The 27,724-nt window shown below is 36.9% G+C and overlaps 1 protein-coding gene across 1 annotated transcript in view; it reads left to right on the forward strand.

The window, feature by feature from the left end:
- LOC114475988 (sodium/potassium/calcium exchanger 3-like) overlaps window positions 1-27,120 on the forward strand; it is a 38,313-nt gene extending 11,193 nt beyond the window's left edge. The window contains exons 2-13 of the mRNA XM_028467220.1: window positions 1,347-1,454; window positions 19,123-19,199; window positions 21,058-21,132; window positions 21,212-21,296; window positions 22,845-22,948; window positions 23,843-23,917; window positions 23,997-24,022; window positions 25,171-25,224; window positions 25,303-25,439; window positions 25,520-25,680; window positions 26,497-26,734; window positions 26,924-27,120. Of these exons, the coding sequence (XP_028323021.1) occupies window positions 1,347-1,454; window positions 19,123-19,199; window positions 21,058-21,132; window positions 21,212-21,296; window positions 22,845-22,948; window positions 23,843-23,917; window positions 23,997-24,022; window positions 25,171-25,224; window positions 25,303-25,439; window positions 25,520-25,680; window positions 26,497-26,734; window positions 26,924-27,120 (1,337 nt within the window). The remainder of the gene's footprint in view (window positions 1-1,346; window positions 1,455-19,122; window positions 19,200-21,057; window positions 21,133-21,211; window positions 21,297-22,844; window positions 22,949-23,842; window positions 23,918-23,996; window positions 24,023-25,170; window positions 25,225-25,302; window positions 25,440-25,519; window positions 25,681-26,496; window positions 26,735-26,923) is intronic.
- Window positions 27,121-27,724: the final 604 nt, after the last annotated feature.

The following is a 27,724-nucleotide window of genomic DNA, read 5'->3' on the forward strand; positions in this document are numbered from 1 at the left end:
TGTTAGGGTCTGGAACATGTTTGGGCCTTCAGTAAACAACTTAGCATATGTCTGAGCTCCCTGTAATGTGATCAGCTTAGAGCTATGTACATAGACTGTTTACATCACTAATGATTAGTCCCATATATGCATTGGTTCTTGAGTGACAGTCTTTTGAAATCTGAAAAATACTTCTGTGATAGATTTTCATTGGTCCATTACTGCATGTAGGAATGTAGGAAAAAATCTCATCTGTGTTTTAATTTATAGTATAAAGGTTAGTCTTTCTTGGGATATAAAACTGTTTTTCTGCTACTTCATTTTTTATTTTCGACCCCAACTTTGGGTTATTTCACCGCTCACCAATATATATATATATATATATTTTTTTACATGAGGCCATTGTAGCTTGCCTCTCATCATTTATTAGTTTTTCACTATTAACAAACATATATTTTTGAAAACATGTTCATGTTCTACATTTTCTTTGGGGGGTGTTTTATATATATCTATCAACAGTAAATACTTGTCCTGAAAATGTGTTGAAATGATCCAGGAGGGAGCTTTGTTTCAGTATCATTTTGTCTTTCTTTTCTTGTTGGATCTAAATACCTCGACATCTTCGGATCGGAGAGATTTATCAAATCGTTCTTTCCACACAAAGGTCTGTTAGAGGAACACATACAACGGATGCAAAGATGACAAACTGGTGATTCCATCCCTGTTTTCTGTCGTGACTTCATGTTGGTTTAGGTGTAACCGTAGAGACGTTGCGTTTCTGTGTCAGAAACCAATTTGAATTTCATAGAAGTGTCGCGCCTCTTGATGCCTCGACATGAAAGCCTTCACGTCTCTTCTCGTCAGTGACCGCTGCCCTTCTGAAATGAGCTGTAAGGTACAAAGAGATACTACAGTCGCTGACATGCATCAAAAATGCATTAGACGCTGGCATGGAGAGGCTTGATGATAAAGGGACAGGTTGTAGACTAGCGGAATAACCAGCCTCACTATCGACTTGGTGAAAAGATCTCTGTGGGTCGTGATGAAATATACGGAGGCAAGTGACAAATCACTCTGAGTGTCTCCGCTGTCGCCCAAGTTGTAAAAACTAAAATCAGGATTGAGGAATTAGATACTTGGCCAATACGGACAATAAAGATTTCAGGATTGATGTGCAGAAGGTTTTGTTTCATGTGTTACACTTTCTACAAACAGAGACTTCAAAGTAGCCTCTAGTAGTGTTGTCAGGGTCAGTTATAATTGTAATTGATAATTAATTACAATTATTTAATTGTAATTTTAAAAATGTGTTCCCGTTGTAATCGTAATTTCATTGTAATTGAATTCATGGTCTTCTTTCCTCTCAGAGTCGTCTGGGTCTTCATGGTTTGGCGTAAAGAGCGAGACGCCGTTATGGACACGCAAGTTATTACAGGAAATGTCAGGCAATCAGAGCCTGGACGAACCCCGAGCTGGTGAGTACTCACTTCAAGGATCTGCTACATTTTCATGCAGATTATGTGATGCTTTTGATTAAAAACATAAACGAATGGTGTTTAGAATTAAACATTTTCAGGATTGTGTACTGCTCCTAGAACTGAATAGCAACATATTTGTTCTTCGAAAGAAGTGATTCAACATGTTTCATTTTAGATCAAATTTCCTTAAAGGGACAGTATTATGAAAAATTCACTTCATAATGGTTTTGCTACAGTGATATACATCCCTTTAGCCTCATTCAGTGGGTCAAAGTTGAAAAAAGTTCTGTTTCCTCCCTCCCTCGTTATTCCACATTTTGTAAAAAGTCAGATTTTTGCCCAAATATTACGTCATAAGGTGGAAACACCTCCTACTAACAATCCTGGCCCCTCCTACCCTACTGTACATATAAATGTGAGAATGCGAGCTCCTCCCTCTCAAACTACCTCGCGGGTAAAACAAACACTGTGGTTTAATATAATAGAATAGACATTGAATAAACATTGTACTTTATTGTCATATATGTAAAGCTACAGCCATGGAGCGCCCAGGGAGGGGTTTAGGTTAATATAAGGAGGGAGATTAGAACCAGTGAGCCTACGATTGCAAGCCTGCTCCCTTAACCACTAGTCCCTTTATCCACAGACAATATAGCGCAGCGGTTCTCAACTGGTCTCACCCTGCGACCCAATTTTGTCACAGTCATTAAATCACGACCCACTTTTCTTTTTTTTTTTTTTAAGAATTCAACCAACCAATCTTATTAAACCATATAATCTTTTTTTTTTATTTTTTATTTAAACATAAATCTATATATTTGCCTGTGCAACAAGCATTTCACAACAGGCCTGTTAAAAGAAGTTTCTTTCAAAATAAAAGACAAGTCCAACCCAACATGAGAGACATTAAGTATTTATTTATTTTTGACCAGCTGTCCGCGACCCACCCAGTACAGGTCCGCGACCCACTTTTGGGTCCCGACCCACCAGTTGAGAATCTCTGATATATGCATTGCAGGTGGGTCATGAGGGCTCATCCACAAAATTTGTGAATTTCATAGAAAAATATTATTTTAATTGAATTATTTAAAGTTATCCAGACACTTAAACTATTGTAAGTAATTTCACAGGTCGCTAAAAACAGGCCGGAACGTGTTAATAAATTACAAGTGGGGAGGAATTAAAGGTGAGGGGATGCATGGACCGATGGCTGCTCAGCAAAAGTCTGTTGTTGATTTAAATGAGGATTGTGATCAAGACGATCATCAGGATGAGCAGACAAAAGAGCCAGCAAAGAATCAAAGAACAGTATCTGTCGCTGGGATGTACAAGCGAGGGATCTGATGACAACCCTCGCCCTGTCTTTGTCATCTTCGCTGAAGTCCTGTCAAATGAAGCACTGAAGCCATGTAAACTGCATCACCATCTACAAACCAAACATGAACATTTGTTGTCCAAGCCAAAGGAGTTTTTTTTAAAACAATTTACAAGAATATAAACATTGAAACATGTGTGACGGGGCCCGTATGCCAGAGCTGTGGAGGCATCTTACAAAGTGGCTAAATTACCTGCACAGACTGGAAAATGTCACACCATAGGAGAGGACCTTATTTTACCTGCTGCTAAGGAAAATGGTCAATGTGATGATTGGCAGATAAAGCAGCAAAAAAACTGAATGTGATTTCATTGTCTGATAACACAGTGAAGAGCTGTATCGACGACATGGCTCAAGATGTGTTAAAACAACTACTGGCCCCAATCAGAACAAGTCGTTTCTTTGCTCTGAAAATTGGTGAATCAACTGACATTGCAGCCTTGGCAAACCTGCTAGCTTTTGTCAGATACAAACACAATGGAGAAATACAGACTTTCTCTTTTGCAAGCCTTTACGATCAAACACTACGGGGGAAGTTGTATTTGAAATCATAAATGAATTTATGGTTGCATACGAAATGGAATGGGGCAAATGTGTGGGACTGAGCACGGATCTAGCCAAGGTCATGATGGGAAGACTGAGTAGAGTTGTCAAGCGAGTTAAGGATGTGGCTCCACTGATTACACCTGTCCACTGCAGCGTTCACCGTGAGGCTCTGGCCACAAAGACTATGCCAGCAAATCTAAAAAGATGAACCTGTAAAAACTGTGAATTTCATCAAAAGTTGTCCCCTTCATTCCTGCCTGTTTGGCATTTTGTGTGCGAAGATGGGAAGCGAACAACTCCAGCTTCTCCTACACACTAAAGTCCGCTGGCTTTTTGCGTGTTGAAGTGCTCATACGGCTTTTATGAACTGCGTGACGAAGTGAGTTTTTTGTGGACACAAGGTTTGAGCTGTCGGATCGATTTTGTGACTTTGCGCGGCTTTCTACATTGGCCTATTTAGCTGATATTTTTGAGTATTTAAATGGAAGAAATCTATCACTCCAGGAGAAGGCAGTGACCGTTTTTCAAGTCCAGAAAAAGATAATAATATTGAGGCTTCGTTTGAGCTGTGGGATCGGAGGGTGGCACAAAAACAACTACGAGTCCTTCGATAGTCTCTGTGACTTTTTTACGCACCGAGGAGCAGCAGATCCCCGGCGCTGTGGCGAGCCTCATAGAACTGTCAGATTTTTAAGTCGGCCGCGGCACTGCTGAGTTTGGGAACCCCTGGTTTGAAACCGCTGAGTGACGCCGCTGCTGCTGTGATAAACACACCCTGAAGCAGTGTTTTTTTTTTTTTGGACTCAAAATAATAATACATGCTTATATAGCCTTTGGTTTCACTGTAATGTGCAGTTTTTTTGCTGAAAATAATAAGTGTGTGGATAGTAAAATAAAATCGCTGTGGTGTGGAGTCAACATCTACAAACACACCCCAAAACAGCCTATTTTAGAGGCATCATTAAAGTAACTTTTCAGAGGCTAAAACTCCAGAAAACAGGCAAGTTTGGGAAATAAACATCAAATACTATTGTTTGGGTTCTTAGAACAAATGGAGATGGGTGAAAAATAGCAAAATACTGGTCCTTTAAATGGATAAATAAAATGCCTATTAAAATATTTCCATTTCAGGAAGTGAATTCCTTATATTTTCGTCAGTTTTCCACTATCACAAATAATCAGAGGCCCTTGTAAGTAAGTGTACAGATGGTCCAGTATGAGGTTTGTGATCATTAAAGTTGTGGATTCATGATTTGATGATGTTCCAGTGGCTTAGAATGTCATCAACTGAAGTAAAACTAGACAAGAACTCAGAAAAGGAAATGAAAGAAAAAACTATTTAAGGTACAGCATCTGTGTTTATTGACGACACTCTGTGCTGGTTTGCAGGAGCAGGCTTTAGTTTTTTGCTCCGAATAGTTGATGCATATAAAACGAAGCTACCCGGCTTAGTTGGATTTGCTTTTTGAAGGTACTTTGCTCAGACATTCTTCTGAAAAGGCTCGAGCCAATCCTGCAGCTCCAAACAGACCTGTTTTTTTTTTTTTCTTCTTCCCGTTCCCAGGCCGAGTAGCTGACTGTCTGACATGATCCACATTCATCACAGCTGACAGTCTAGTTATTAAAAATTTAGAATGGGGAGGAAATCTCTCCTCACATTCATGCAACCCTGTGCTACAAAGAAGACATTTCACTGTATGATTTGCATTTACATTGTTGCTTTTTTAATCTTAAACTGTCAGTCAATAATGTGAATTATGCAGATTTTAAAGGTTACTGTACAGACGAAGGCTCATTCTACAGAAACGTGTGCAAATTAAAATATGCTAATGATACAGAATGCATCCATGTACCATGTAAAGTGTGATGTGGATAAACTCTGAAATACATTAATGAACAAATTTAAGCTGTTAAAAAGATTGGAACAAAATGTTTTTTGTTTTTATTTCTGTATTAGTGGATTGATGCTGTGTTTAAGATATTGATGATATTCTAAATAATAGTGTATTATTAATCATTGAAAACAGGATATATTATGTTTCTAGCCATTATTCAAAAATGTAATGTAAGAAAATATCTTCAAACCTGTTTTGGATTAGTGAATGTAAAGCCTCTGAGGATCACAGAAAATATGGAATTCATTTCCTGAAACAGAAATGGCAATATTTTTATTATTTAAATATTTGTTTTTTTAAAACAAATCAAGTGGAATATGAAATTGAATACAGCATCACATGCATGTTTTGTTGGTAACATATCACACATTTACACGCAACTTGTCTTCGTAGGGAGACGGAAATGCACATTTAAATGCTGGAACATTCCTTTTGCACGTCAAATAAAATTATTAAAAAATAAATGAGTTTGAAGACTTTATTTTGCTGCCATCAACTCTTAAGTAGGTGGCCAGAGTATCCTCATGATTATGTATCTATAAAAGCAAGGAATCTCAAATATCTCTGGTGTTCATAGACAGACAGAGCTCATACTTGCTGCATAGCTGCAGCTTGGTTCAAAGCTGTGCAATGTCTCATTTGTTTGTACTGTAATGCTACATTTAATGAATAATTTCATAACCTTTTCTACTGTGAGCGAAGCACAGCCGCTAGTCACGTGTGCGCCCAGAACCAATCACTCCACAGCTCTGCTATGGTGTGTGCCAGAGCCGATCACAATGGCGATCGAGAGTCACGTGTGCACCCAGAGCCAATTGTTGAAAAGCTTGAGTAGCTACGTTAGCACGCACCAGACGTGTGCGCACAGCCAAGCAGACACACAAGTGAGCGAGAGGAAGATAGTTTAAGGCTCTTTCACAAGTTTTGAGCTCCTGTGGACTTCTCTTTTGAGGAAACACACTTTTTGACTGTTCCTTATTTGGTGATAATGTTTCAAAAAGTTTATTTTCCTTTTATTTTGAAATTAACACGAGTTAGAACCGGAGAGTGGGGAGGGCCCAGGAGCAGCCGCACTCACACTGATATACTAGCAAAGCTCTCAAGTCTCACGCATTGGGCGTGAGACGCACGCATTTCAACCCGATGTGAGTCACTGAGTGCGTACATGTGCGCGGCTGAAGCGCGTGCGTGTGTGTGAGCCCACGGAGGAGTAGCGAGTCACACACACACAAACACACACCATGTTTCCTCTGGAAGTGTGAGCCACACTCATGATTTATAGATGAAGTTATTCTCTGTTTGCTCACTAAGTTTCATCAGTTTGTATATTAATTACTAACCTTAGATGATAAGCACCCCTGCACTAAGGAATAATAAATGTTAAATAAATAGTTGTATTTGTATGAATCATTGTGTCTTTTATCAGATTCTACCTAAACTGCAGCATTGGTACAAACTTTATCAATTTATCATATGCATGTCTCATAGAATTAAACCTGGGAAATCACACACGTTATTTGCACCTGCACATAAACCCCTTATAACACTACAGAGTATGTACATCCAACCTTTAAACACATATTCACTTATGCTCCCACTGTATGAATACATATTTCCAACGGGCACTGTACTAGTAATAAATAAATAATAGAAATTATCAGCCTCCCCAAAAATTGAAGCATATGGATGGATTTGGAATCATTAGGTTATTGCAGTTATTTTCAACCTTGAGGTCAGGACCCCATATGGATAAAAACGCATTAAAATTGTATTTTTTAAATCTTTGGAATTATTAGAAGAATTGGCTGGGTAAAGGGACGTCTGAGCCTCCCTGCTAGGGATGCTGCCCCCGCGACCTGGCAACGGATAAGCGGGAGAGGATGGAATTATTATTTTCAAATACACATCACACAGGAAATAAAAAAATAACTGTATCCTATACTTAAACTTTCTCAAATATAAATCTAGTTCAAATAAAATGCAGTATAAATATCTAAGGTGGTGCATGTGTTACTCTGTGTACTAATCCTGGCTACTCTACTTTAATAAACATGATCAAAAAGTAATTCTAGAAGGAAAAAAAGTCTCTTGAAAAGGTTGGGAACCCATCCATCCATCCATCTTCTCCCGCTTAGCCGTTTCCGGGTCGCGGGGGCAGCATCCTCAGTAGGGAGGCCCAGACTTCCCTCTCCCCGGCCACTTCCTCCAGCTCTTCCGGGGGGACCCCGAGACGTTCCCAGGCCAGCCGAGAGACATAGTCTCTCCAGCGTGTCCTGGGTCTCCCCGGGGCCTCCTTCCGGAGGGACGTTGACCTGAACGCCTCACTAGGGAGGCGTCAGGGGGCATCCTAATTAGGTGCCCGAGCCACCTCATCTGGCTCTTCTCGATGCGGAGGAGCAGCGACTCTACTTTGAGCCCCTCCCCGAATGACTGAGCTTCTCACCCTATCTCTAAGGGAGAGCCCAGCCACCCTACGGAGGAAACTCATTTCGGCCCGCTTGTACCCCGTGATCTTGTTCTTTCGGTCTGACCCAAAGTTCATGACCATAGGTGAGGGTTGGAACGTAGACCGACCTGTAAATAGAGAGCTTCGCTTTTTGGCTCAGCTCCCTCTTTACATGACGGACTGGTGCAGACTCCGCATCACTGCCAGACGCCGCACCAATCCGCCTGTCGTCTCCTCGCTCCATCCTTCCCTCACTCGTGAACAAGACCCCGAGGTACTTAAACTCCTCCACCTGGGGCAGAACCTCATCTCCAACCCGGAGAAGGCACTCCACCTTTTTCCGGTCGAAACCATGGACTCGGATTTGGAGGTGCTGATTTTCATTCCGGCCGCTTCACACTCGGCTGCGAACCGATCCAGTGAGAGTTGAGGTCACGGTATGTTGGAGCCAACAGGACCACATCATCTGCAAAAAGCAGTGATGCAATACTGAGGCCCCACGAACCGGACCCCCTCAACGCCCTGACTGCGCCTAGAATTCTGTCCATAAAAGTTATGAACAGAATCGGTGACAAAGGGCAGCCCTGGCGAGTCCAACCCTCACCGGAAACGATTTCGACTTACTGCCGGCAATGCGGACCAGACTCTGACTCCGGTCATACAGGGAACGAACAGCTCCTATCAGGAGGTGTTCGATACCCCATACTCCCGGAGGACCCCCCACAGGAATCCCCGAGGGACAACGGTCAAATGCCTTTTCCAGGTCCACAAAACACATGTGGACTGGTTTGGCGAATTCCCATGAACCCTCAAGGACCCTGCTGAGGGTGTAGAGCGGTCCACAGTTCCACGGCCAGGACGAAAACCACATTGCTCCTCCTGAAATCCGAGGTTCAACTATCCGGCGGACCCTCCTCTCCAGTACCCCTGAATAGACCTTACCGGGGAGGCTGAGAAGTGTGATCCCTCTATAATTGGAACACACCCTCCGTCCCCCTTCTTAAAAAGGGGGACCCACCACCCCTGTCTGCCAATCCAGAGGCACTGCCCCCGATGTCCACGCGATGTGCAGAGTCGTGTCAGCCATGACAGCCCCCACAACATCCAGGGCCTTGAGGAACTCCGGGCGGATCTCATCCACCCCCGGAGCCATGCCACCGAGGAGCTTTTTAACCACCTCGGCAAACCTCACCCCAGAGATAGGAGAGCCCACTCTCGGGTCCCTGGGCCCTGCTTCCTGATTGGAAGGCGTGTCGGTGGGATTGAGGAGGTCTTCGAAGTAATTCCCCCACCGAGTCCACAACGTCTCGAGTTCGAAGTCAGCAGCGCACCATCCGCACCATACATAGTGTTGACTGTGCACTGCTTCCCCCTCCTGAGACGCCGGATAGTGGTCCAGAATCTCTTCGAAGCCGTCCGGAAGTCGTTCTCCATGGCCTCACCAAACTCCTCCCATGTCCGGGCTTTTGCCTCAGTGACCGCCGTGGCTGCACTTTCGCTTGGCCCGTCGGTACCTGTCTGCTGCCTCCGGAGTCCCACAGGCCAAAAGGCCCGGTAGGACTCCTTCTTCAGCTTGACGGCATCCCTCACCCCCGGTGTCCACCAACGGGTTCGGGTATTGCCGCCACGACAGGCACCGACTACCCTTGCGACCCACAGCACCGATCAGCCGCCTCAGCAACAGAGGCACGGAACATGGCCCACTCGGACTCAATGTCCCCCGCCTCCTCCGAGACATGGTTTGAAGTTTTCCCGGAGGTGGGAGTTGAAGCTCCTTCTGACGGGAGACTCTGCCAGGCGTTTCCCAGCAGACCCTCACTATACGTTTGGGTCTGCCAGGTCTAACCGCATCCTCCCCCGCCATCGGAGCCAACTCACCACCAGGTGGTGATCAGTTGACAGCTCCGCCCCTCTCTTTACCACCCGCGTGTCCAAGACATGCGGCCGCAAGTCCGATGACACGACTACGAAGTCGATCATCGAACTGCGGCCTAGGGTGTCCTGGTGCCAAGTGCACAGATGGACACCCTTATGCTTGAACATGGTGTTTGTTATGGACAATCTGTGACGAGCACAGAAGTCCAACAACAAAACACCGCTCGGGTTCCGATCAGGGGGGCCGGTTCCTCCCAATCACGCCCCCTCCAGGTCTCACTGTCCGCTGCCAACGTGAGCGTTGAAGTCCCCAGCAGAACGAGGGAATCCCCAGAAGGAGGTTGGGAACATCTAGGTTATTGTGAAGAAAAAAATGACGCTTATATATAATAATGCAAGAATACTAGTATAGTTTGTTAGTGAAAAAAAAAGTGTACATGATATAACTTACAGTAGGGGCCCCAACAAGATGGTTTGTAACCCAGGGCCCAAAATGTGGTGCTACGCCCCTGAGTGCCACAGTACCTATTCATACAGGCCCACTCTCTGTATTTGTGTCTGATAACACACTTAACCTTTGATTGAGTCCCTGTATTGAAGCAGACCTCTCTCATCCTCATCACACAGCGTCCTGTGGAGGTGCTTCACTAGTTTTATTCACCTTGTATCTCCACAGTAGAGTAAAGACTCGGCAGTGACAGTGTGTGTAATCATCAGTGTGATTAAAAAGCCTCTCCTAGACCTCGGGGGGGGGTGGGGGGGAATATTATCGTGGGGATTGCACCGTATCACGTCGAACCCCAGGCTATCTCTTTCTCTCTTTCTCATCCCTCCTCTTAACAAGATGGAGATGGATGGTGCTGAGGGTGAGGAGCCGTGGAGAGTTTTGTTGCTAGGCAACTGAATGCTTGAAATATGAAATGCGCGACAATTTCGTCTTTGGAGCGTTGTACGTGCAAAGTGAGGAACTAAAAATAGGGCATTGTTTGAGAGGTGGGGGCTATTCTGTTAATAATCTAAATAATGCAAATGAAGCTAACAGACTCACACTGTGTGTGTGTGTGTGTTGCTGAAGTTTGTTGTGCGTCAGCTGAGAATCCTACCGTATGTTTGTGTTGAAATGGAAAGTGCACGATTAGTTGTAAAAAAAAATTATTTTGGACTTTATGACACAGATCTGTAGAAATACTTTAAGTACTTTTCACCGACAGGCCATTATCTTGCAGTATTCCGTCAGGCTACTGAGTCTTTAGTAGGGCTGGGACGATTCTTGGGTTTAATTTATATTGTGATTCTGATTTATTAAGTATTTTCTTACCAATCAAAAAACAAAAGTTGAATTATACGCTTCTGAAAACAGTATGAGAGTCGTATTTCTAATAAAAAGATGCACATCCACAGTTTATCTCCCGTTTCTGTCCCCTCATGTTATATGTGATTATCTTTTTATCTTTCTTGGTCGAGATGTAGTTGAAACTGACTTTCCCCTCTGGGATTAATAAAGTCGTCATTTTTGAGTCATTTTTGCCTTGATTATTTGCTGACATATTTATTAAAACTGCACAGGAAACTTCACTACGAACCCATGCACATTAAATCAATATTCATTTATATATATATATATATATATATATATATATATACCCCAAGTAGTGTTTTTTTTCAGAAGTTTGTTTTTAAATTAAACCACAATAAATGTATTTTTTATTACTGAGTTTCAAATCTGCAAATATTCAAGCCAAAAATGTTTTAGACATATTTATTTCAACTGCACATGTGCAGAATTACACCCCTCCCACAAAAAAATAAATAAAATGATTTAATTATAAATTAAATAAATATATATATATATATTAGAATTGTTATCGATTTCTTCAAAAACAATTACTTAAAAAAAAAAAAATTCAGAAGAAATATCAATTATTAATATTACAAAAGATTGTGACCGTTGTGATCGATATTTTTCTTCCCACCCCAAGTAGCATTTTTTAAATTAATAAAACGACTATTTTTATTTTCTTATGAGCGAGCTTCAAGTACAGCTAAAACGCCCTTAAATTATTTGCAGATATATTTATTTCAACTGCACATGAAAGTTCACTATGACCACATATGCAGAATTACCCTACACACACACACACACACACACACACACACACACACACACACTTAAATTGTATTTTTAACAAGATTTTTTTAAGTTGTTTTAACAATTACTTTAAAAAATTAGTAAAATACTGACAAAAAATTAAGAATTTGAAAATTCCCGTAAATTGAACCTAAAGTGGCTGAAAAACTTAAAGAAAATGTGATTTTCTTGGCTTTACTAAAACCTTTTGTCAGTTCATTTATTATTGGGGTTTTTTTCTTAATAAATATTGAATGTTTCCTCTTAACTTTATTTTAGGCTCCTTCCTCCCAGGCTGATGATGGATGAATGTGTGATTACATAACGCTGGTTGTTAGTTGTAACATGAACTTTAGTGTTTGTTGTTGAGTGTTTGAAGCCCTGCTGTTGTTTCATCGTCATCATTATTGAAACCGTGCCTCAAAGGCGAAGGAATCAAAGGACAAATGCATAATTGAATTTACAACACACAGCTGGATTAAACATTTATTGTTTGATTCCTCATGAAAAATGCAAGTGTGTTGCTGAAGTCTGTTTGTGTCGATAAACCAGAGCTTGTGTATGCGTCGATGCGAGGTCGCTCGTCTTCCCTGTCGATGTCGTAGCGTGAGTCCAGGGCGGCTTGCTGGTTCTCAGATCGATAACATTATCTGGTTATTCACTGAAGCCTCAGTGTCTCATATTCACTCAGACTGACTTCATGCTGAAAAAACCTTGATCAGCTTAGTTTTTGTTGCTGTGAATGTGATTAAAAACTTAACATAGTACTTGTTATCTATGACTTTCACTGGTAGTCCTGTATGGAGGTCACTGGATCTACTAGATACATATCCTATAATAGTGGTTCTAAACCTTTTCAGCCCGCGACCTCCATAATAAAGGTCCCAGAGCCCGGGGACCCCCACTGTAGCTGAAGGTGGTTGAACACAGACATGAACATTGAAGAACAGTCATGTGGAGACAGGACCATCTATAAGGGGGAATAAAGGGGAGAGATTTTTGGGGTCCATCCATAAAGTCAGTAAAATGATGGTCCATTGTTCTATGAATCTGTGATAACCACATTTATTTATTCATCTGAATAATATCCACTGTTATCCAGGAATGTTACTATTATTATAGTCATCTTAAAGATGGAAATCCTTGTATTTAATCAGAAATAAAATGGGTTAAAAAGTGACCAAAAATGGTGGAAAAGATGGTGAAAAGGGATTTTAAAACCACAGAAATTGGTTAAAAGTTGCAAATTACCGTGTAGTGGCCAAAAGCGGACAGAAAAAGTGGTAAAATGGTTCAAAATGTCATACTGGACCAATTAGTTTAAACTGGCAAATAAGGGACATGACAAATGGTGAATGTGGTTAAATTGGCAAAAATAAGCATGAAATATAGTGAAAAGAGGTTAAAAGTGACAATGGGTCAACATATGTGACATTAGGTGGAAAAGTGGCCAAAAAATGTACAGAAAAAGCATTGAAATTTGAAGGGAAATGGGAGTAATGTAGCAAAAGGCATTAAAAGGAGCAAAAATATGGCCAGAATAAGTGATGAAAATGGGTTAAAATATGGAGAGTTTGGTGTAGTTTTAGAAAAATTGTAAAAATAAGCAAAAATTGGCTCAAATTGTTCAAAACATATCTTTAAGTTTCTTGAAAGCATCTGGCGACCCAGTGCCTAGCGATCCCAAATGGGGTCACAACCCCAAGGTTGAGAACACTTGCCCTATAATGTGATTCTCCAATTTCTGGTTCCCAACCCAAAGCGGGTCATGGATGGATTTTCTTCTGATCGCCATGGAATAAAATATTAATTAATTAATACGTTTCTCAGCATTTATTAAGGGTTTCCCGTTCTAAATCAGCAAAAATCATTAGTATTGGCCAGCATAAGAAATCTCAGATACTGTACATAATTAGATTTTAATTTGATTTATTGAGGTTATTTATTGAATTCAATTGAAAACTAGTGGTTATTTTGCACTTCATGAATATTTAAAGATAAATTAAATAGAAAATTAATTGGATTTATTAAAGTTTTTGTCTGCATTTTTTTAATTGTATTTAATTGTAGAATATTCCTATGTTTAAGTTAAACAAATGGTTATTTTGCACTTTAAAAATACTCTCTTTTTAATTTATTTTATTCAAGTGTAAAATTGTGGTTGTTTTGAACTTTAAAAAATATTTAAATAAATAATATATAAAAATATGATTTATTTAGGTATTTTTTAGGGTTTGCTAATTTATTTATTCATCGCCGATTGTAAAGTTGCACATGCTAAAATAATCAGCAACTTCTTGCAGCTAATTATTTTTAAGTGATTTTTCTTGTTACCTTTGACCAGATTTACAGCAATATATGTAAAAGTTGTGATTTTTTTTTCTCGTAAAAATGTCAGTGCTAAATCTAAATGTTAAATAAAAATCTTAAATGTTGTTCACAAATATTGCTGTAAATGGTCAAAAGTAACAAAAAAACTTTCACGTGGTTTGTTCCTAAATGTTGCAAAAAGTTGCTGTTTATTTTAGCATGCACAACTTTACAATCGGTGCCACATATATTCTCATGTTCTGATTAAAATGTCTGTAACCCATATGTTAATAATAAATGGATCTGTTTTTTTCTCACTGTTCTGTGTGAGTAAATATCATTTGATCAAACATTTTCTAACATTCCACAAGACAAAACAAGTAATAAATGTATGTATGATTTGTGCTGACATTAGTGAAAAACTTTTTACACTTTAGTGTGAATGTTTTTGGTTATTTTTGACCAGATTTACAGCAATATTTGTGAACAACATTTAAGATTTTCATTTAACATTTAGATTTAGATCTAACATTTATATTTAAATCTAACATTTAGATTTGATATTTAACATTTAGATATAGATCTAACATTTAGATTTGATCTTTAACATTTAGATTTAAATGTAACATTTAGATTTAAATGTAACATTTAGATTTAAATGTAACATTTAGATTTAGTATTTAACATTAAGATTTAGCATTTTCATGTTTTTACGAGAGAAAAAAATCACAAATTTTATATATATTGCTGTAAATCTGGTCAAAAGTAACCAACACATCCATTGGTTTGTTGCTAAACGCTGCAAAAAGTTGCCGTTTATTTTAGCATGTGCAACTTTACAGTCGGCGTCCCATATATTCTACCTTTGAATAGAAATAAATGAATGAATAAATAAGCATACCCTAAAAAATAACCTAAATAAATCATATTACTATATTTGATTTATTTATTAAATATTTTTTAAAGTTCAAAATAACCATTTGTTTAACCTAAACATAAGAATATTCTACAATTAAATAAAAATAAAATAGACACTGAAAAATAACTTCAATAGATACAATTAATTTTCCATTTATTTTAGAATATATTTAAAATGCAAAATAACCAGTAGTTTAACTGAAACATAATATTCTATAACGAAATACAAATTTTTTTTCACATAAGCTTATGATCAACCCTCCACACTGACCTGTTCTTTCAGTGTAACATTCATGTTATGGTTCAGAATGCAGGTAAATAATTTCACATTTATGTGAGTAATAAACAAAGAATATTCTGCTTTTTCAGCTCGTGAGCTCAATGAGATACTGACAGATGTACAAATGTAATGAATTACTTTAGGGGACAATAAGTTCCCTCTCCCTCTCAGCTGTTCAGACCAAAACTAAATGCATATCAGTTTATTCAGTGATGCAAACATAACTATTGTTGTGTAATGCCTCGGTTTGAAGTCGTTTTTAATGTTTCTGCTGTGAGTTGCTGCTCAAAGAAATCACCACTGAAGTCCTTGATTATGCAATATATACAAAAATGTGAGAAAACATGTTTATCTTCACACGTGACTTCTGCAAAGCATTTTACAGATGTACAGTATGCACTGTGTTCTGCTTTAAAACTAATGAAATATATATATATAATTTTTTAATGCCTTATTTATTTGTAAATCTGCAGCTATACGTACATGCCTCGGCTGAGTTTATTCTTTGTTAAACCAGCTGACTCTTTATGTGTTCCCTCCCTCCGACCTCTCCTGAGGGTTTGTGGGGGAAAAATAAATATTTTTAGACGTTTCACTCCACAGCGGCTGTCGCTTCGCTTCTCGTTTTTTTTTTTTCCATTTTTCATAAACCCTGTCCATGGGAAACACATCTTCACCTCCCCCTTTTCTCACTCCTCATGCACTTGCCTTCCTTTGGCTTCCTACTGCCACCCATCAAAAAAAAAACCTACCCCTGGGAGAGCGTTGTCATAGCAACTACCTTCACCAGAGCAATTCCTCAAAGCGTCCATCTGAGCTTTTAGTTTGAAGGGTCTGCGTTTCCACGGATGGGCAGCGTGAACCAGAGGGTTAAAGTTCAGCATTTTAGTGCAGTGTTTCTCAAATGGGGGCACGTGTTCCCCTAGAGGTACGCAGTGACCCTACAGGGGGTATTTGAGAGAGAGTGAGAGTGGGAAAATTAACACATTAACGCATAAGAAATATGGGGTTTTATAATGTTTATTTTTAATTAATGATGATGGAAATTATGTTGATTTCAACTGAAAAAACAAGGGTCAGTCTTTGTCCGGAAATGATAAAACTATAGAAATAAATCTATTCAGGAGGCACGAAATAATGTTAAATTCCACTCATTTATGAAATTAGATTCATTAAAATGTGTTAATACTCATTCATTCCATCATTGTGCTCTACCAGTAGCATCACTAGGATGATTTGTTTGAGGCCAAAGCACTGGATATTATCTAATTAGCCCCAACTTTACGACGGTCCCTGAACGCCCCTCGTTTACAGCATGACAACAGAACATCATCATCTCCGTATTCTCTGCCATTTGTGATGCAAACAACTCTAGGGTGACCATACGTCCCGAGTTACCTGGAGATATTTTATAAATTAATCCATTTTTCAGGTATCTCAGGGACGTTGAACACATCTCGGTGAACACGTTTGTTGTTGTAATTCCGCTAATATTAGCTTTATCTGGGAAATTCCACCAGTTTCTAAAAGCTAAGGAGTTGCCCAAATAAAGGCGAAATAAACAGTCATAAAAAATGAACAAAGAAAGACATTAATACATGTACAGTAACAGACATTTTGTACAAGATGCATTAATGACGAAAAACCATCACCTGTATTAATTTTACTCTGAAATAACTTGAATGGAACTTTTAGATGTGTGGTGATGAGCAGTACAGCAGATATGTAGTTATTTAATAAACAGTGTATTTTGTTTATTTAGGTAAAGAATTAAGAAATATTTTGCATGCGCAATAAAGCATTAAAAAAAATTTGCCGCCAACAACTACTTTCCCCTTCCTTATATTTATATATGTGTATATATATATATATAAAACATAATATTGCAGGTGCTCAACTTTTTCCCGGTGCTTATATCACGATTGCAGTCATTTTTAGTGTTAAACTGTTGAAAAACTCAGTTTTTACAAAATCCTTTAATTTTCCTCAAACTGTTACATAATATTTTCCTTAATTAAATAGAAACTCGTCACAAAATCTAGGAAATTTAAAATGAATAGCTAGTTGGGACAGATATTGTCACTTATTGCTTGGATAATGTCATTTTCTTACATATTTTGTGTTTCATGTATACGTAGAAGTGTAAACCAGGGCACAGTATTGTTGAAATTACTATTACTTTTTGTTTTTCCGCATTTAGGGGCGGATTCACTAAGAGGGGTGCTAAACCAGGTGCGTCCCTAATTCCTTTGGTGGAATTCCCTAACATGGAGCCAATAGTAGGTGCGCGTATAGACGTGGTTGAGACCACTTTATTTAAATGAACATTTTTGCTCGTTCAACGTGGAGAGGTCAGTGCACAGAAACACAAAATGACATTTGAAGAAGTTCAACTAGAGGCTGGTGCACAAACATGGTTATTATTAACATGTACTTGTTATTGTTTATGGACCAAACAGAAAATATTGATATTTCTAATAATTCATATTATAGAGGATTCATACTATAAGCTTTTTCTCTGACAATATGTTTAATAGCCAAGTAAAATTTGAAAAATAAATCAATACTGAATTGAAATCTAATCGTAATGAATCGATTCGAAACCCTAATAATTGATTCAGGAAACTGGCCGTGATACCCAGCTCTATAAAGGAATGTATATCACTGGAGTAAAACCAGTATAAAGTGAATTTTTCATAATATTGGATCTTAACTACTACTTTCCCCTTCCTTCAATCTCCTGTTGTCAAAAATCACAATCCCTCTCCACCATCACCAGATCTCTGCTAATCCAAAGCCTTCTGCTGTTCAGTTTCCAACACGGCGTGCAGTGACGCTTTGTGTGCTTGTCGACCCGCTGTTGTCTCACACAGCACAGGGCGCTATTTATAGCCCCGCGCTCCCCTACTAGTTTAAATTCATCCAGCTCGGCTCAGACTTGTAAATTGGAGCTGCACCACACTCTCCAGGCTGTCGTTGGCAATGCCCGGGGAAACGGAGGGCAACCACGCTGTCATTAACACGTCTCTTTAGTCTCCCCACCTGCCCCCCTCCAGCACTCATGGGAAGACAGGAAGCAGCTCCCACTTACACTTCCTGCTTCTTTCTTCCCTGCAGACTGAAGCAAGGAACAAATCAATCAAGTGGGATTAGTTTGAATTTTTACAGTTTGAATCAGAACAAACAACATTCAGCTCAGCTGTCTAACCCAGTGTTTCTCAATATTACCAGCAACACACAAAACAACAACAAAAACACACAAAATAGGAGAAAAATATGCTGAATAATGAAATAGAACAGGCAAACACCAAAATACACACAAATGACACTGAAAACACACACATTAAGAGAGAAAAGTACTTACTATTACCAGCAACACACAAAATGACAACAAAAACACACTAAATGAGATAAAAAAAAATACACGAAATCACTACAAAATACACAAAAATATCATAGAAACATAGAAAATGACAAACTGTCCAAACGACACCAAAAACACACACACTGAGAGAGAATAATTTAAATAATACCAACAACACACAAAAATGACAACAAAAAGAGACAAAATAAGAGAAAAAATATACTGAATAATAAAAAGAACAAATGACAACATAAATAAATGACATCAAAAACAATACAAACACACACACACAGAGAAAAAATACTTACAATGACCAGCAACACACAAAACAACAACAAAGTCACAAAATGAATTAAAAATACACAAGATCACTACAAAATACACAAAAACAGAGAAACATACAAAATGACACCAAAAACACACAAAATAAGAGACAGATATACTGAATAATAAAAAGAACAAACAAAGTGATAAAATGTGTGTTTTATGAGTGAAAGTTGATTTTGGTGTGTTTCTATATTCATGCAGCAATCCATGAGTTTCCTGAAGACATCTTCACCAAGGAGCAGAGGAAGCATGGGGCCGTGCTGCTGCACGTGCTCTGTGTGAGTCTTTGTGATCTGATTCAATACAGGAAAGAACAGAGCGACATTTTGTACTTTTTTAGAAATTATTATTTTGTGTCTAAATGTTGTTTTTTTTTGAGTCATTTACTGTATTTTTTTTTACGTCATTTTGTATATTTTTCTCATTATGTGTGAGTTGTTCAGTCATTTTGCTTTTTTTTTTTTTTTTAACTTTTTGTTTTGTATATTTTGTCATTTTGTATTTGTTATATTGTGTATTTTATTGTTGTATTTTTCTTTTTTGGGTTGGTGTGTTTTTATTGTCTTGTGTGAATTTGTTTATGTATATTTTGCTGTCATATTGGATATTTTTATCATTCTGTGTTTTTTTCTAATTGTAAAATACATCAAACAACAATACACAAAATGTCACAAATAAACAATTCTTTTTGTCATTTTGTCTATTTTTTTCTAATTTTGTGTTGTTTTTTATTGTCTTGTGTATTATTGTTTTTGTGTTTTCTGGAACAATTTACTGTAGTTTTGTATATTTTACAGTCATATTGTTTATATATTTTTTATTTATTAGTCATATTGTGTATTTTTGTTTTTAGTGTGTTCTCATTTTGTGTGCGCTTTGTTGAGTCTGTGTATTTCTATTTTGTCTGATTGAAAACACTCGTGCACTCACACGTGCACTGTGATAATTATTCCCTCTATAATCAATGCTGCATCGTTAGCAATCACACAGAACTTCAGTAATGGTGCCAATAATCATGCATTATGCATTTTTAATGCACAATTTAATCATATCATCTGTTAAAATTACAGAAAAATGAATAAGATCAACAAAAGTACACAAAATGAGTGGGGAAAATGAACAGAATTACACAAAAATCATTGCAAAAACACTAAATGACCACCAAAATACACATTGGCTTCAAAAAAATTGCAGAAATGTACGCAAGAAAAACAAACATTACTTCAATAAATATGACAAATATAAATCATTTTAAAAACACACACAAAATCAACTCAAAAAATATACATTATACAGAAAAATACACAAAAGGTCTGAAATAACTCGTAACATACAAAACGTCTTCAATAAATAAAATGACAAATAATAAAATACATAAATATATATATTTTTTTAAATGACAATAAATACACAAAATTGACTCCAAAAATATAGATTGTACTGAAAAATACACAAAAGGACTGAAATAAATCATAACACACAAAACAACAAACACAAAATGACTCAAAAAGAAAAAATATGAAAAATATTTCAACAAAATTAAAAAAGAAAGTCAAAGATCCAAAATCAACTCCAAAAAATAAGTATTATACAGAAAAATGCACAAATGGACTAAAATAACACGCAAAACACAAAATTACAGAAAAACAAAACAAAATACTTCAATAAATAAAATATAAAAAATAATAAAAATGTTTAAACAATTAAATAAAATGACAAATACACAAAATTGACTCAAAAAAATGTATTATACAGAAAAATACTTTTGCACTTTTCCCACTATGTCAGCCTCGCCACCTGTAAGTGAAAACTAGCTTGGGACGAGCACGTACGACGGCCTTACGTAAACATCACCAGAATGATTGGCAATTAGGACGACCAATAGTCTTGATGATCCACCCGGAATTGGAAGTCAAAATAACACAATACCTTTAAATATAATATAACAAAATGATGACAAATACATGGAAATTACCCAAAAAAATGACATTGTACACAAAACAAGAAACGTAAACATAAAATGACTCTAAAAACACATAAAAATGACTAAAACACACAAACCCATAGTTTTTTCCTGTGTTCATGCTCACATTGGTCATATTTCTTCTAAACATTGTGTTCTGCTGCGTCTTTCAGGCCATCTACATGTTCTACGCTCTGGCCATCGTCTGTGACGACTACTTCGTCCCTTCACTGGAGAAAATATCTGAAGTAAGGAAACTTACTGTTTCCTGTGTGTGTGTTCATATGAATATGTATATTATCGTTGTTTCTCTCACTTTTCCTCTAGAATCTGCATCTCAGTGAAGATGTGGCTGGTGCTACGTTCATGGCAGCGGGCAGCTCTGCTCCCGAGCTCTTCACGTCACTCATCGGTTGGTAGTGGTGGTCTTAGTGAAACAATCATTAACTTAGTGCCAATGGATTACAAGTATTCACGTTACTGTAATTGAGTTGCTTTTATGGATACTTATATTTCTAGATCAGTATGTTTACTTGTACTTAAGTGCATTTTAAAAGAAGTGAAATAATTGAATCTACTGTTACTGAGTTAATTATAGGTTTGAGCGCCGTGCATCTGTCCGAGTTAAAGGGGACAGCTTTTCTCAGAAACCCTTTAAGATGGGATAACCAAATTTGGTGTGTGGCTTCAGGGTATTAATACCTTGATGGAGTTCGAAAATGAGAAGCGCACTATAATTTTTTCCGGAGTTATTGCCCTTTTTCCGTTCTTTACTCTGAAAAAAGCTGTCCCCTTTGAAGATACCTCGAACAGAAACCGTTTAAGATTTTTAAGTTTTTTTTAAGTTTATACATGAGATGTTTACTGTATGCAATGGTACAGAGTTAGATCTGTCTTATTCAGTAATAGTAATTAAAAAAAACATTTTCAATAAAAAATAAATCATTTGAAAAAAATAACCATTTTCAATCAAAGAAAAAAAGTGTTTAAATGCAAAATAAATATTTGAGACCCAAATAATTGCATTTGAATACTTTTATTTGAAGTAAACTTTTTTTTTTGATTGAAAAGGGGTTTTTAATTGAAGTCATTGTTTTTTGTCTTTGGTCCATATTATGGTACTAAATTTGTATCTTTATTATTCAATCAAAAAAATTAAAAATTTTAATCACAGAAAAAACATTCAGTTAAGAAAAAAAACAATTTTCAAACAAAAAAGTCTTCAAATGCAAAAAAAAAAAAATATGTTTTTTTTATTGAACAAAACTTTTTTGATTGAAAAAGTTTTTTGTAATTGAAGTTATCTTTTTGTATTTGTGGCCATATTATGGGTAGTACATTTGTGTCTTTATTATTCAGTCAACAACAACAAAAAAGTATTTAAAAAAAAATTAAATCAAAGAAAAAGTGTTCAGATGCAATTATTTGGGTCTCAAGTATTTTTTATTTTTGCATTTGAGCCCTTTTTTATTTTTAAATATTCATTTTTAATTAAGTAAACTGTTTTTATTGAAAAGGTTGTTTTTTTATTGAAAAGTTTTGTTTTTGATTAAATTATGACACAATCTACCGCCATACAAGGGGACCGTATCAAGATTTATTACCAAGAATAAAGTAACTTTTACTCTTACTTTGAGTAGTATTTGATTGAGCTACTTTTTACTTGTACTTGAGTACAATTTCTATAGCAACAGTACTTATTTATCAGTACTCTGATGACAGATATCAATATAATCCAGCAGATGTCAGCAGAGAGCAGCAGGAAAGATTTGGATAAAATAACTCATTGAAAGTTCATTAAACAGGCGTTTGTTTGTCCAAATACTTTTTGTTTATACTTTACCTGTTGTGTAAATAAATAAATAAAAAAAAATTTTTCTTTGATCTGAACTTTTTTGAAGAATGTCAACAAACATTGTTGCATTCAACTCTAAAATCTTTCCCCACTCTTCCTCATCAGGGGTCTTCATCACTAAAGGAGACGTGGGGGTCGGGACCATCGTTGGCTCGGCTGTCTTCAACATCCTCGTCATCATCGGCCTGAGCGGGATCTTTGCAGGCCAGGTACGACTCAGTGATTAGGAGCTTTGTCTTCCTCCACAGAAAAACATTTGTTTAAATCCACCTTTCTCAAATGGGGGTGCGTGTACCCCTAGGCGTACGCGATGGCACTACAGGGGGTACTTGAGAGAGACAGAGGAAAAGTAACAAATTAAAGTATTAAAAATATGGGGTTTTATGATAGTTATTTTAGTTGAAAATTATAATCGTACTAAACATTGGCAGCAACTCACAAAAACACACAACAAAAAGAGAAAAACGTAATTAATTATAAAAATAACAAACAACAAAATACACAACATGACACGAAAAATACTTGCTATTTCCAGCAACGCACAAAACCACAACAAAGACACTAGATGAGAGAAAAAACACACAATATCACTACAAAATACACAAAAAAACGGAGAAACATGCAAAACGACACAAGAAACAACCAAACAACACCAAAATCACACACACTGAGGACGAATAATTTAGATAATACCAACAACACACACAATAAGAGAACAATATACTGAATAATAAAAATAACAGGCAAACAACGACCAAAAAAAACAGAAAATGACACAAAAAACACACAAAATTACGACAAATGATCTTGATTAGGACATGAATCTATTCTGGAACCACTAAATACTGTTTCATTCACTTATTTACGAAATTAGATTATTTAAAATGTGTGTTATCACTCATTCATTTCATCATTATTCTCTATAGTTGTTGTTTGACAGAATTCTGAGCAAAATGTTCTAGTCAGATATAAGGGGGCACTTGGATTCCAAAGTGAAATATATGGGTACTTGTGCCAAAAAAGTTTGAAAACCACTGGTTTAAATAATGGGTTTATTGATGTATTAATGTAATTTAGTGTAAAACCAAACTTTTTCTCCACAGACAGTGATTCTAACCTGGTGGTCTCTGTTCAGAGACTCCTCCTACTACATCCTGTCTGTTCTCACTCTCATTATGGTGAGACGTGCACTGGTTCTGTATATTTTTAGCCATGCATGTCCTAATTTACCAATGTTTTTATATATTTTCTCTTTAGGTCATTTATGATGCCATAGTTGTCTGGTGAGTCGATGTGTTCTCCACTACGTTTCAACGGCTGCTGCTTTGTGTTCCCAAAATGCACATTTATTTATTTTTAATTCGTTTCAATTTTATTTATTTTATTTTTGTAAAATGTATTTATTTATTTAATTCTCATATGTTTTACATGTTGATTTTGAATGAGCTAAAACATGAAATTATTATTACTTTGCTATGCAAAATGCAATTTTTTAAATTTATTTTAAACTAAACATTTCTGAAGCTGGACATTAGATAATGTTTTTTGCAGTTCTTTGTGTGTTTCTGTGTGTAATTTTTGTTGTAATTTTGTGTTTTTTGAGTCACTTGTGTGTTTATTTTGCCATTTGTGGTTTTATATAGATCACCTTCATTTTGTGTATTTTTGTTTTTTGTATATTTTTTTCTAGTTTTGTATGTTTTTATCATTTTTGTGTTTCTTTGTCATTTTTGATGTCATTTTGTGTTTTGCTTTTCTCTAATTTTGTATGTTGGTTTGTGTAATTTTTTTGTGATTTTTGTCATTTTGTATACTTTACAAAGTTCGTGTGTTTTTTAATCTAATTTTGTATTTTTTTGTGTTTATGTACTTTACTTTTGTGTATTTTTGTTGTCATTTTGTACATTTAACTAATTGTGTGTAATGTCATTTTGTGTCTTTTAAGTCAATTTTGTGTTTTTTGCATTTTTTTGTTTATTTTTTTGTCATCATATTCATAGCTCACCCTCATTTTATGTATTTTTGTTGTTTTATATATTTTTTTCTAGTTTGGTATGTTTCTTGTTATGATTTTGTGTTTTTTCTGGAGTCATTTTTGTGCATTTTTTGTACTCACTGTGTGTTTTTGTGTCATTTTTGTTTTTCTTTTAGTCATTAATGTGCGTTTATCTCCCTCAATTTGTGTGTTTTTTGTAGTATTTTGTGTTTGAGCCAATTTTGTGTGTTTTTGTTGCCATTTCGTGTTTTTTGAGGCTTTTTTGTATTTGTTTTTGCTGTCATTTTGTTTTGTTTTTTCTGGACTCATTTTTCTATGTTTGTGTGTTTTTTGGGGTCAGTTTGTGTCCATACTTTTGGGCCTGCGCAAATTAGGCCGAGGGTCATGTTTGTTTTAGTCCCAGAGTCGCTCACTGAGGTGTGGTGCTGTGTGCAGGTGGGAGGCTCTGCTCCTTATGACCATGTATGGGATCTACATCCTGATCATGAAGTAAGTCATTGAACTCATCCTTCCACCTTCGTTTATTCCATGAACCATTTTAGACGTCGGTCCGTTGTTCGGCTGCAGGTTCAACTCCCAGATTCTGGTGTTTGTGACGCGTCAGTTGGGGAAAAGTGGTCCGTGCTGCTTGGGCTCAGAGGAACACCGAGGGGACAAGGTTGGAGAGGAGGCGTGCAACACCTCCATGGTCCTCCTGAACAAAGGTTCTCATGGGTTCTGCTCAGCGTGATCTTCATGTGCAGTGTTTGTGTGCTTCTATTCATGGTGGACATGTTGTTCTCAGGCCAAACTCAGACGTCAGAGCCGGTCATCATGGTCGATGAGCTGCTCATTCACAACCCCCACAAACTCTCCTTCTCTGAGGCCAGCCTGCGTGTGATGATCACCCCACACTTCTCGCCTCGCACCAGGCTCTCCATGGCCGGGAGGATGTTAATCAGCGAGGTGATGGTCAATGACCAGCTCTGTTGGTTCTCTCACAAAAGCTTCTTTTTGGATATTTTGTTGTCATTTTGTATATTTTTCTCTTATTTTGTATGTCTTTATGTTTGTCTTCACTCTTGTGTATTTTTGGATATTTATGTTTTCTATGTTTGTCCTTTATTTTTGACATTTTTGTGAATTCAAGTTTTTTTTTTCTTTTTTTTGCGTATTTTTGTCATTTTCTTTTTTTTCTATTGTTTTCTATGTTTTTTGTTTCATTTATTTATTTTTGTGTTGTGTATTTTTGTCATTTTGTGTTTTTGAGTAATTTTTGTTTCTTTTTGTCATTTTAATGTTTGTGTTGTCATTTTGTATAATTATCTCTAATATTGTACGTTTATATTGTTTGTGTTTTTTGTTGTCATTTTGTATTTTCAACCTATTGTGTATTGTTGTGATTTGTCTTTTTGTATACTTTTCTTAAATTTTATATTTTAATCTTTTGTGTTTTTGTTATTTTGTTTCTTGGAGTCATTTTTGTCTGTTATGGAATAATTTAGTGATTTTTGTTTATTTTTGTTATGTATTTTTGTTGCCATGCTTATATTTAAGCCATTTTGTGTATTTTTTTGTCATTTTTTTTATATTTTTCTGTTCTTTTCTATGTTTTTGTTTCACTTTATTTTTGTTTTGTTTGTTTTTGTCAATTTGTGTGTTTTTGTCAATTTGTGTATTGTCGTCATTTTGTATATATATTTTTTCTTTTGTATGTTTTTTATGTTTGTTTTTACTTTTGTTGTATTTCATGTTTTTTGATTCGTGGTCATTTCGTCACAGAGACAAAGACTCATTCGGACATCAAAGGACCAACGGGACAACGAGGCCGGACCGGGATCCAGACGTGGATCGGCCAATCACAGTGTGAAGAGGGCGGGCTCCTGCAGTCTAGAGAACGGGGGTGGCCAACCTGGGCTGAAAGACACTGAGTCAGGGAACAAGGCTGGGGGGGAGGCCTCCCAGCCTGAGGAGGACGAGGATGATGAAGATAGAGTTTTTAGCCCTGTGCGAATACCAGGTGAGGTTTATATACAAGGTATAACATAACACACACACAACAATAAAAATACACAAAATCATCTTTAAAATGCACATTATGACAACAAAACTGCACAAAATGAGGGAAATTAAGTGATTTTAATTCTGATCCTTTAACATTTGTGTTTTAATTTAAATGAAATGTTTTCGTCCTGTTGAATGCTCTTAGGTGGTTGTGGTGCGAGGGTGAAGTGGTTGATCACGTGGCCTCTGGGCGTCGTCCTCTACTGCACCGTGCCCAACTGTGTCCGCCCACGCTGGCACCGCTGGTTCATGGTCACATTCATGGCCTCCACCCTGTGGATCGCCATCTTCTCCTACCTCATGGTGTGGATGGTAAGAGGGCAAAGGTCACTCATAGCTTAAGCTTTATGTGTCGGAATAGTGAGTGTTGAGTAGCTAGTTAGCGTAGCATAGAATGTTATTTTAAAGATTTTATAGTCTACAGTGGTGTGAAAAAAATGTTTGCCCCCTTCCTGATTTCTTGCTTTTTTTCATGTTTTCCACACTTAAATGTTTCAGATCATCAAACTAATTTAAACATTAGTCAATGTTAAACTCACTCATAGTACTAGTAGACCGTTTTTAATCTAGATTAACTAGTAGTACTAGTAGACTGTTTTTAATCTAGATTAACTAGTAGTACTAGTAAACTGTTTTTAGTTTACCTGGTAGTTTCACTAGTAGTACTAGTAGACTGTTTTTAATCTAGATTAACTAGTAGTACTAGTAGACCGTTTTTAATCTAGATTAACTAGTAGTACAAGTAGACCGTTTTTTAATCTAGATTAACTAGTAGTACTAGTAGACTGTTTTTAATCTAGATTAACTAGTAGTACTAGTAGACTGTTTTTAAACTAGATTAACTAGTAGTACTAGTAGACTGTTTTTAATCAAGATGAACTAGTAGTACTAGTAGACTGTTTTTATCTAGATTAACTAGTAGTACTAGTAGACTGTTTTTAATCTT

Source organism: Gouania willdenowi, chromosome 14 (assembly GCF_900634775.1).
Source record: "Gouania willdenowi chromosome 14, fGouWil2.1, whole genome shotgun sequence".
Classification (NCBI taxonomy): domain Eukaryota; kingdom Metazoa; phylum Chordata; class Actinopteri; order Blenniiformes; family Gobiesocidae; genus Gouania; species Gouania willdenowi.